Source organism: Centroberyx affinis, unplaced genomic scaffold, assembly GCF_046629955.1.
Source record: "Centroberyx affinis isolate AG114_WGS23_722 - 3 ecotype Tasmania unplaced genomic scaffold, CSIRO-AGI_Caff_v1 ptg002635l_1, whole genome shotgun sequence".
Taxonomy (NCBI): domain Eukaryota; kingdom Metazoa; phylum Chordata; class Actinopteri; order Beryciformes; family Berycidae; genus Centroberyx; species Centroberyx affinis.
The window spans coordinates 759,007-771,044 of record NW_027280828.1 but is presented as its reverse complement, the minus strand read 5'-3'; the positions used below and the strand labels follow the sequence as shown (position 1 = coordinate 771,044).

Here is a 12,038-nt window from a genome sequence, read left to right as displayed (position 1 = left end):
CAGACAAATCAATCGAGTCAATAGACAATCAAATAGACCTATCTCAATAATGGAATAAGATGCTGATTGATCTGAGCTAAATCTGATTCAGGCAAGAATAAGAGACCCAGTAGCCAAACAGATATTGTCTTTAATCTTTAATCTATTAATAATCTAATCAAATATTAAATAAATAAAATAGATGCTTTGTTTGACATGTTTTGCTGATATTGGGTTGATATTTCGCAGTTCTCAGCCAGTCATCAAGTATGTGTGATTCATCGTAGTGCGACATATTGCTTTTACAAAAACAAAAATCTCAGCTACCCTTAACCTGAACTCTCAACCCAGAATTACCTACCCAGTGCCTTATAGTAGTGTGAAATTATATTAATTCTATGTTGGGTTATTGTAAAATACTAATGATTTGAAAGTGAGTGCAAAATAGATACCTACTCCATTATACTTGAGATGAATAGTCAAGTAATAATAGTTTCCAACTGTGGGGTGTTCATGATAAAATCTCTCCAAGATTTCTACAAAGTATAAAGGACAGTACAAATAAATACAGTACATTGAATATATTACACAATATTGTGATATTGTGAAAGTCCATCACCATCCATTCTTGTACCATCCAAGCGATTGCTGTCTACTACACATTTTGCATTTCATATAGCTGTAATTCAACCGTGGTTTACATATATAAGCTATGTGCACTCTAATTTCACTATGTCCAGACAGTCAGTGTTGAATTGTGTAACAAATATCATATATGGAAAACGTCTTTGATTTTGTCTTATTTTTGTAATTTGGAGCCAGGGTTTATCATGGTAGGGGAGTGGTAAGACTGTGATGCAACAGTATGATAAACTCCAACAAAGATTATTTTAGTGTAGAAGAGGTTTTGGCAAACCCAGACAGGGTACATGTCCATGTCCTTGTTGTCGGATTTAGTGTAAGAAACTGGACATTTGAAGTGTAGCACAAATTATGGTGTTGAATGTTGTTGACAAATTATAGGTGTTGCATGTCGCACAAGCTGTTCATTATTCCCCTTTCCTTCACACATCTATCCATTCATTCATTCACTGAATAACAAAGTTGCTCGTGGAAACTATCAATTCTGGGACATCAACCAAAAGCACCAGGCTAGCCCATCTTCTTCTGCCGATCCAGGAACTTTTGTCTTCTGTCTACAGGTATCTCCTCCAAAGCGATGCCATGATTGCTTGACCTGTAATGACAAATAAAGCTTTTAATTTGATCGGGACACAGAGCAGAAAGCAAAATGGCCAACAGGTCCTTAGTTTGCATCACATTATGCTGCAAGAATCCCCACACATTAGCTAATGTAGTACAGAGGTCAGACCAGGCAAATCACATGTAGCGGAGTAAGACAACAACATGTGCTCTTACCCCGGTGTAAGGTCTGGTGGTATGGGCAGAGGCTTCCCGTAGTCATTCCTCCCTACCAACCAATACGTGTTCTCAATCCCTTTTCCCTGAAATAGAAATGAATTATCCGCATTCATTAGCTAACACAAGTCCATTGCTGGGTTCACTGCACATCTTCTGCATATCTTGTGTGAATCTTGTGTGTTTATTCACCTTCAGCTCTGTCAAGCCTCTGACGTCAATTTTGTAGCCCAGATTCAAGGTGTTCAGGACATCAACTGTGCTTTGGTTGACATGGATTCTGTAAGCTATGACAACAAGCAAAGGAAAAACTTTTACACAATGAATTTGCTTCAGCAGTAGATAAACGTCTCAAGTCTACATTTGCCTTTAAACTTTGCAAGGTTTAAACACTCGCTCTACACTGTTACTTGAGAAACTAGGCAATACAGTTGAGTTGCTATTTATATATAAAACCACTTGGTGGCAGTAGACAAGTCATTATTGCTTTTCCCTCCCCTAGCAAGAAAAGAAATAGACACTCTCTAATTGCCATGCAATGGTAATTGAAATATATCAAAGGGGACTCAGTGAAACTGCCATTTATCAAATAAAAAATGATTAGTTTAATTTCTTATGGTATTATCTTTTGGGAGCACCATCAAATGTGTCTCATTTACATTCCTCAGCTATGAGTAAAGTGTACTTCAGTATCATTCCAGTACAATAGTTTCCATTTAAACAGCATGGAAAGGGTAGCTGGGGCAAACTTGGTCATGGAGGACATTTACATCAAAGCTTGAATTTGGCCACTAATTCTGCTGATAGTCTTAAAGGATTAGGAAGGACTGCTCACTTAAAACCCTGTTTAGCCTCTAGCTTCGTGCACACAAACTGCCATACACCTGTCCTTTCAACCAGTACACTGTAAAAAAAAAAAAAAAAAAGAAAAAAAAAAGGATTTCTGTCAATTCTGTGTATTGATCTGCCAGGTACTCACGCAACCCTGTGGACTCCATTCGAGATGCTGTGTTGACAGTGTCTCCGAACAGACAGTACCGAGGCATCGTAAGACCCACTACTCCGGCTACAACTGGGCCTGGAAACACAGATACACATAGCATGCACGTGCACACACACACACACACCCACACACATATGCACGCATACATACACATACACACACAGGCGCACGTACAAGAGCAGAAAGTGCTGCTTTCAGTAGGAAGTCCTTCCTTATATTCAAAATCATTTTGTGTGTCAGATTTAGACATTTTGGCATGCAAACACTGACTGTAACTCTGAAGACTCAGTAGTCAGTAATATTGGTTATAATGTCAGTAGCATACATTCTAGTAAACTGATGATCTACTAGTGGTTTACAATGATATATGGATTTTTTTTTTCAATAGATGTAAAAGATATTAAAGCTATGCTCTTACCACTACTGTGTAATGCCTTTATTAATTTATAGAATGGAGTGAGGAGAAATACAGTACGCAGTGTCTAATTGGATGACGGAGCTCTAAGTGGATAGCATTTCACAGTTCCAGGAAGATGTTCCAGACAAGGATTAGGTAAAAATACCTCCTTGCCTTTAGCAGCCTGTGATGCCATACTCTCAGGCCTTCCAATGCAACAAATTCACTTGTATTCACTCTAAAATGCAGTTTGGTTTTATTTTACACCAAAAGACTCTCAAGTTCTGTTCTGTTCTGTTTTTATATACCTGTCCTTTGAGAATGACATGTGTGTCCACATGCACATGTGCCTCTAAAAGTGTGATATTAATTCATAAGAATTATTACTATATCATGATGGTTTGAGCATCTTATCATTGCACAAAGAGGATGGATAGACTGCTCACCAGAGTGCAGGCCAATACGGATCCTGACTTTTAATTCAGGCAAGTGCCTCATCTTGAAGGTCCCGATACAGTGGAGAATGTCAAGAGACATGTTCGCCATCTCAGCTGCGTGGCGGTTTCCGTTGCGGGTTGGGACTCCTGAGGCCACCATGTAGGCATCGCCGATAGTTTCCACCTAAATACCATGCAACAAGAGTTGGACACACACTTTCACACATCAGCTCCCATGAGCTCACTGAGGTGCAATGTGATATTTTTCCTCAGTCTTCCTCAGTCAACATGTTTCTCTATGGAAGGGCCATTTATATATGAATAACGGTAAAAAGTTTGAATGTACTGGTAGCTACCAAAATAAAGAAATCTTTAAGTAAATAGGAGACACAACATATTGAAATCAAGTGGGGTTTGTAGAGCTTGGGTTCACCTGTTCTGAACTTCTATCATTATGCCACCCCTAACTAGAATCAAAACTAAATAAAAACTAAACTAAAACTACTAAAAATATCACAGTACAGTTAAATTTACAATGCAACATCCTCCTCACTCACCTTGTACACATCATGCAGCCCGATGATGGCATCAAAGAGCGTGTAGAGGTCATTGAGTAAGTCCACCACCTCGATGGGCTCGCTCAGCGCTGAGATGGTCGTGAAACCCACGATGTCGCTGAAGTACAGGGTGGCCTCGCTGAAATGCTCCGGTTTGACAGGCTTGCCTGTCTTCAGCGATTGGGCCACAGACCTGCGGGGTGAGTGGAGGGAGGAAGAAGATGAAGCTGGGCACCCCGGGCGCTGACAGAGACAGCACCTTTCTTCTCAACTGCTTAAAGCAATATTTCACTTTAATAGAGCATTTTCACTTTTCAGCACACACACACTTTTATGGATATTCAGGAGCCACCCCCCTCTAATCCTATGGATGTGATGTATTCAGGCTTTACTCCCCAACTATCATTAGTGATCACTGCAAATAGGCGACTTCTTTAAAAGTATGACCCAGACACATGATGGTCTATTAGGGAGGTGAATCTCTCCTTAGACCAATCTGATATGAATGTCAGTAGGTAGCTGGCGATTCAGTAGGCTACAGGAAAGATGTCTTTGATGCGACTGCGTTCATTTTTTATTCAATATGATTCAATACGATGTGATTTGATTAGATTAAATGCCACGAAGAGCAGTGCAGAGTTTAATTGTTATGGTGTCCCTATTTTGAATCTGTTAGGACTCGTGGTAATCAAAAAATAATCATGTGAGAATAACTTTATCCAGCTGTGAGACTGAAATGTCAATGTTAGCATGATAATGTCATTAGCATTATATGTGGGCAAGGCACCTGTGTAAAATAAGTGAAATTTCAGACCAACTGCACACTGTATTGTGACACATAATGTAATGTTTGATATTTCTCTGGAGTCTGACAACATGAATGAACTTCTCAATGCCTCCACATTTTACATTCTTTCAGCGATGGGGAAATTTGACCCACTGCCAGAAATATGACAATCCTCCATTCCACCACACCAACAAAAAAAAAAAAGAAAAAGAAACAAAGGACTGGGCTAATTACTCCTTATAAGATACAGTATGCAAGTAGAAATACTATGTCAGTGTGATGTTTCTATAAATTAAACGTGTGTTAAGTGTGAAAAAGATGAGAATAATTGTCATCATGAGCAACCAAAATCTATAATCATGTCACTTGACAGCATCAAATGAGTTTGAATGCATGATCACTTCCAAATTGTTGCTTTAAGCCTTCAAGTGATTCAAGAAATATCGCCACATTGAGTGAACACAGCATAAACTACAGTCACGTTCTGGTAGTTTTAGCAGAATGTGACACGGAGGGAGAAAGAAAGATGCAAAAGGAAGGAACATGAGTAGAGAAATCAATATTCACGATTCTGACTGAGTTGAATCTGGTTTCCCTTGTCAAAAGATGACCAATACGATTAGTTAATGATTCTTCACAACTTTCCAATTCCAGATTATTGTTACATCCCTATGAATAGTAGTTAGAGCGACCCGGTTTAAAGACTCAAGTCGGTAAATGTCCACCCTGCTGAAGTGTCCTTGAGCAAGACACTGAATCCCTACCAGCTCCACAGATGCTGCTCTGTAGCTGAACCTGACCTCTGACCTCCCAGCAAAAAGGGAATTCCCTAAGTGGATCATTGAAGTATCACAGTGTTATTGTTTGTATTATTTGGATATACCTTTCCTTGTTTGTAGATGTATTAAAAAAATGTTTTTTAAACAAGGTTACAAAATGAACATGAGGAAATGGTGCTCGCTACAGACCTCCACAGGCAGTTTTGTTGGTTGCTCATCAATTTCAATAGATGTTTGTACAGAAAAGTGAAATACCAGTCGAGCATGACGTAATTACAATTCACAACAGGGATGTACAAAGCCTATAACGCGCCAATGCAAGTTGCAAGACACTCACTTGGGCAACATCTGAGCCACCAGATTGTCTGTCTTATGTCTCTCCACCTCCAGCTCCTCTGTCCTCTCTCTGATCAGATCCTCCAGGTTAGAGGAATACTGCTCCAACATGCGCAGCATGGAGTCAATGATGTTGGTCTTCTTTCCCTTGGTTATACTCTTGAACTGTGTGAAACAGGGATGTGTGCATCCAGGAAGAGGAAGAGGAAAGCCATCTTTAGTATACTGCTGTGGTAGCGCCATAGATAAGGAGCAGAGCTGGATCATCATGTGTTTTTGTTTTTATACCTGTTTGAAAATCTCCTCAAAAGTGGGTCTCTTCTCTGGCTCTTCGCTCCAGGCCTGTTTCATAACCTGAATCACGTCCAGTGGGGCCTCATCCACTGACACAACAGGCCGACACAGAGGAGGAGGCGCTTTGATCTTGCTGATAATCTCTGTCAGTGCACACGCACGCACGCACACACACACACACAAACAGACAACCATGCATAATAATAGCAATGTTTGTACTTTAGTTGCAAAGAGAAATTTTAAGTTTTATTCTGATGTGCAACCAATTTTGTCAGTGGAATATGAATGGCATTGAGGATATAAAAGGAGGTATAGCTTAACATTTTCAGCAACAATTGTGTGTCAGATACATAAATTAGGTGAGGTTAAAAAATTAATGTACTCATGATAAACATGTTATTATCCCAACATGTCAGTCAGTGGGCAGGCAAAGGAGAGGATGACGGCAGTTAGTGTCATGCAGGACATCTTTAGAGGGACTGTATACAATGTTTAATAGCATACACAGATGTGCCACAAAGATTTTAAATAGAAATAGGTCTTTTGCACATAGTTCCAGTAAAGCTGTCGTTCGTTGTTACCATGCCATAGGATTAGTAATGCCATGTCTCTCACCCTTCGGAGGCATGTCCAGCATGCAGAAAGGAGCACAGCGGGCAATGACCTCCTGCATGATGATGGAGAAGCTGTAGACGTCGCCGTAGAAAGTGCCCCTCCTCCTCAGACTTGAGTCTCTCAGCAGCTCAGGAGCCGTCCACAGCAGATCTTTTTGGACATATGAAGCACAACTGTAAGTAATCAAAGACATGTACGTGTTCAAAAAAACATACTAAATCATTAGCCTGAGGATGGATCAACTTACCCTCAGGCTTTTCCTCATTTAGGTTAATGCTCTGGGCGATCAAGATTTCATTGAACCCATAGTCAGTCACCTTCAACACGAAGCGCCCGTCCACCACACAGTTACGTGATTTGAGCCGTCCGTGGATGATGTCACGATTGTGCAGGTACTTCAATCCCTGAGAAAAGAGTTTGTATGAAATATGTGAATGATGATGACAAAATGGCAAAGTGGGTAATGAGACATGAGGAGGTAATTTTGTCTCTGTCTTACTCGAATCAGATCCATCAACAAAGAGGACTTAAACATCCAGTCAAGGCGCACATCCTCATTGTTGAGCAGGTCCTCCAGGCTGCCCCTGGAGCAGTGTTCAGTCACAATGCCAAAGACCCCAGAATCGCAGAACAGTCCCAGGAACAGGTTAAGGTTCTCATGCCGCATGTCCCGGAGCTGAGAGGGAGATAGTTGAAACAGTAAGGCTGTGGGCCATCATGTCATTGCAGGTGGAATATCGCTCAATTTCAGAATCAATATGTGATTTCTGTGGTCAGGGACAGTGCCTTCGATATTTTTGAACGTGGAAATCTGTTTTTTGCAATTCAAATTCAGATGGACAATACTCTAATTTAGTCTAGAACTGCTCAATAAGTGGGAGGCTAATTGGTGCACTCAGACTGCTTAATAAGGTTTATTTTCGCATAAATGGTCAGCACATTTCCCTTGGGCCTCTGACAGTCATCTTTTCCACTTTCTCTAATTCAGTGTCAATAGTGTAATCACAGAATAGGACAAAACTGTTGTCTGTGGTTTCTGGCTATGATAGAGAGTCAGCGTTTGCTAATACAGATTGATCTGCCCTTGGCCAATGAAACCAACATATTTGAATACTAAAATTCAGTAATGTTCCCTTTGTGTGAGGACAAATTCACCCATTACATGACATTCCCTCACACATTCACTTACCTTGACAAAGACAGACTCAGTATCACCATTGACACCTGACACTGCTCCATTGGGGCATTTCTTCAGCCAAACCCAATCGCCCTAGGAGGTAGAGAGTATGACAGATTTTGTGCATAGGCTACCCAAAATGGCCAGAGGCAAAAGCACCAAAATGGTAAACATAAGTCATGCAACAGTGTATGGAGTTATATGTTTTAGATGAAGAGTGAGATGAAGACTAATTTGGCTGTACGTGATAGACTTGCCTCACCTCAAAAACAGCAACATTTGAGCTGTCTGGTGTGGAGGCCAGGTAGCTGCGCCCGGACACACAGTGGCGAGGCGTCTTCATATCCAGCTGGCTTTTCATCACACTTTCCTCATTTAGCTTCTGCTCACAGACCCAGTTCAAGAGGAGAGGGGGTCAGCTTAGACTAGATAATCTTTTACAGGTAAGTGACTCTCATTCAACACATACTTGCTAAGTACTGTACGCACGTCAGACATTCAACACAGAACTGACCCGTTTGCTGACTTGGGTGTTGATGAAGACCAGGTCATCCAGGGTCAGGACTACTTTCGTTGACCCACTGCCACCACCACCTCCTCCAAAGCTGAACCCGACCTTACCGCCTCTCCTGGATAGACCAAAAATACTATCAAAAGAGTTTCTAAAAAAAACATTATGGTCAGGTGGGCCAGGTTTTGATGACACGACACTGATATCCTACTTTACATACTTGAGACGGCAGAATAAGAAAACTCCACATCCAGCCAATGCAACGAACAGAAGGAAAAGAAAGAAGAGAGTGACTGAGTCCATTCCTTTGGGGATAAAGATAAGAGCACAAGGAGAGAAAGTATGAATCTATGTGTGATAGACAGTTGACAGAATACAGCAATACACACCATACCAACAAATACATATTTCCTTGTCATGACATAACTAGTGCACTCACCCCCACTACAGGCAAAGTATGGGCTGAACCAGCAGCTTGAGTCGGTGTAGGGTGTGCTGCCTGCAAAGTGGATTGAACGACCAAGGTATTTCAAGCCGCTGGATATGCCATTTGTATGGACGGCCTCCAGAGCATGAGTCGAGTAGAGATTGGCGCCGATGCCACTGTAGTCCAGCACCACGTAGCGTGCCTGCATGCCTTCTCCATTTTTGCCAGCCTGTAAGGGCTGGTTGAAGCCTTCGAATTTGAAGCCACCCTCACTATTGCCCAGGATCTCTCCAGTCACCCAGCGGCCTCCTTTACGGCGGGCCTGCTCAGCAGCCATGGCTGTGTAGTACAGCATGTTGTAGATGGTGCCGAAGAATGGAGACACCTAGCAGAGGACACAACAGTGGTGATGAGCTACTGGTGGAGGCTGCATCACTGTTTTTAATTAATGGCTGACATTTTTATTGTTTATCTTACTGGCTTCATGTTCTTGTGCTCTGAATATACATTCATGTTATGGAGCAAGTGTTGCCCACAGTCTCACCTGTTCTGGCGGGGTGCTGCTGCGGATTTCATAGCTGTTCTGGGCGTCTTTGAAGGCCTCGTAGAAATTGCGCTCCCCGGAGTCCATGGTGATGGTGAGGACCCCGTCATAGGCTTTCCGTAGCTTGGTGTCATTGCCCAGCATGTAGAAGGATGCGTCCTTGTAGGGCAATGAGTAGAGGAGGGTGTCATAGGGGATGAATACGTAGCCACGGTCGATCATACGCATGTCCACGGCTTTGGTCAGAAGACGGTGTTGGGCCTCACCACCGATCAGAACAGAAGGCATGCACATGATGATCACTGCAGAGAGAGAGGGTGAGAGGGAGAGAGTGAAAGGTGAGCAACAAAAGTTAACTAATTTAGTTGCATGTTGCATGTTGAATAAGGCTGAGGAGGATGCCTCTACTGTCAGTGTTTTCAGAAGTTTTTGTTTCACATTTCAAACATCCTTACATCTCATTCAACACACGCACAGACACACGTGTACATACACACCTCTGACCCGGTCTGCTTCCCGCACTTTCGTCAGCGCTCTCTGAGGCCCATCCTTGTCGGCCTCCATAGTGACCACAGTGCTGACCGGCAGGCCGAGGGCCCTTAGTGAGGAGGCCAGCTCGTGTCCAGTGGATTCCCACAGGTCCATCTCCTCTGAGATTATGGCTACATGGGCCCAGCGGAAGTAACGCAACACAGAGAAAAGTACCTGGGAGGACAGTGGCAGTGGCCGCAAGAAGGTGGGGTACATCCCTCCTTCTTCCATGTTGGGTTTCAGGCAACCCCAGGACAGAATTCCAGTATCCCATTCTTTTGCGAACAGAGCGGCTGAGGAGCAGTAGCCTGGGTTGGCCGGGCCCAGGAAAGCAGCACCGTAGCCTTCCAGCTCAGCAAAGCGAGCGAGAGCACGGGACGACTTGCAATCCTCGCTGATCAGTGTGTAGTCGTACCAGTAGCCTTTGTTGAGGTAGGGGTTCTTGTTGATGCGGCTGGTAGCAAGGCGGGCTGCCAAGTCAGGGAGGGCTTTGGAGTACATGGGGTCACATGTCCAGGGTCCAATGAGGGCCACCTTGAACGTGGCTCCCCAGGCTTCACAGGGAAGATAGGAGACCATGAAAAGTGGGAGAATCAACCAATTCCCCCACCAGCTTTTGGAGCGTAGCGCAGGGGATGATGGTAAAGGTGTTTTTAATGGTGATGATGATGATGGCGACGATAATGACGATGATAATGATGATGATCTAAACGGACAATGCCCACAATTGTTTAGTGAGTCTGTTACAACTGTCCGCGTATGTCTTTTTCTCTCCACTTTTCCTGACTCCTGTTGCCATCGTGGGTGGTAGGAAAGGTTGTGCAGAAAGTGAGGGTCTCTGTGACTTGCCATTTCCTCGCACAGCTATTCTGCTGCTGAGACACAGAGGAGGAGTAGAGAGTTTATGGTGATTAGGTTGACAGAGTGTGTCTTTGTGGATGGGATTGTCTCCCTTGGCACTCAATAGGGCTCTAGCCCAAAGCTGGCCAGGTGACCACAGGACTCCAAGCCATCACTGCCTCCAAAAAGATAAGAAAAACAGTGAAAAGAAGTTAGACATTTTGGAATATATATGACTAAATTGTTTTCCATATACTTGACATGTACTCTCATGCAGCAAAACACAAAAAATACAAAGGAAGAATGATTGTTCAATTGAAACATTTCATGTGTTGGAGGCTGTTCTTGTAAGTCTAAGGTTTATAACAATGTTGGGATTGCAGAAAAGATCTGGGTCAAGTGGGCATATGTGGACTCACAGAGGTCCACTATTTCAACAGCAAATAATGGAAATACTGTATGTCTGTACTTAGTTTTGTGTATTTTGTGTGCATTTCTGGGAATCAATCATCAATTTCATATTTAGGGTTTGATTATTTATTTGGGCCATTTCTCATTTGTAATTATATAGATTTTGATGTATTTTTGCCCATCTACATATGCCTCCCAAATTCTGCGAAAGCCATCTCAGGGATTAATCAGCCTCCAGGAATAGGGGATAGGCATGATCCCTGACCTCAACTTGCATCTTGAGAGCTATTTTGCTCAACAGAATGTGATGTTGAATCTCATCAGCATCCATCTGTCTGACCAGGCCATGGTACCCAGAGTGCCAGTGCCGTGTCTTGTATCAAGAATTAATGACATGTGTGTGGCAAGCTGATTAGCTGTGCCGGGGCATGGAGTTTATAAGCCATTCTGCGAGTCTTGCCAAGTAACCTGGAGCTAAATCTGCCGTTGATATCTCTGTCTAGTCTTGATAACTCTTTCTCCCTCTCAAGTCAATCTCTTTAGATCTTCTCCAATCTGATTCTTGAAAACAGCACAGAAATATCTCAAGATTAATTGATTATTTTTATCATGAGATAGATGGGAGTCAGACTGGTCTGTGGCTCAAGTTAAACTAGATTCAACGCAGGCTATTTTTCACAAGATTTAAGACTTGTGGTGGCAGCTGTGACCACAAAACCAAATCATGTATTGCAAATTCACGTTGGACCAAAGAATCATCTGACTATCATGTGAAAATAGCTGGAATTATCCTTAATTCGATTAAACATTTTCAGCACTCTACAGGAATTTATGATGGGTCAATCAGTATAACAGACACTTCCTTTTTTGAAAAACCCCAAATCATATTTGTAATATATGTACAAACATAGCTAATATTATTTAATTCTGTGTCCAGGGTTATACTTTTTAAGAAATTTGAAAAGTTTTGCCTGTTTGTAATTATTGACAGTGA

The 12,038-nt window shown here is 42.4% G+C and overlaps 1 protein-coding gene across 1 annotated transcript; it reads right to left on the bottom strand.

Moving 5' to 3' along the window:
* Positions 1 to 1,131: 1,131 nt before the first annotated feature.
* On the bottom strand, positions 1,132 to 10,645 carry gucy2d (guanylate cyclase 2D, retinal). Its single transcript, XM_071534887.1, has 18 exons — positions 9,760 to 10,645; positions 9,263 to 9,564; positions 8,731 to 9,103; positions 8,512 to 8,596; positions 8,295 to 8,409; positions 8,043 to 8,162; positions 7,793 to 7,873; positions 7,103 to 7,279; positions 6,851 to 7,007; positions 6,604 to 6,753; positions 5,983 to 6,131; positions 5,696 to 5,859; positions 3,793 to 3,985; positions 3,245 to 3,419; positions 2,378 to 2,476; positions 1,591 to 1,685; positions 1,399 to 1,484; positions 1,132 to 1,216 (listed from the first exon to the last, which is right to left on the bottom strand). Exons 1-18 carry the CDS (start codon positions 10,643 to 10,645, stop codon positions 1,132 to 1,134), a joined length of 3,492 nt encoding a protein of 1,163 aa, XP_071390988.1.
* Positions 10,646 to 12,038: the final 1,393 nt, after the last annotated feature.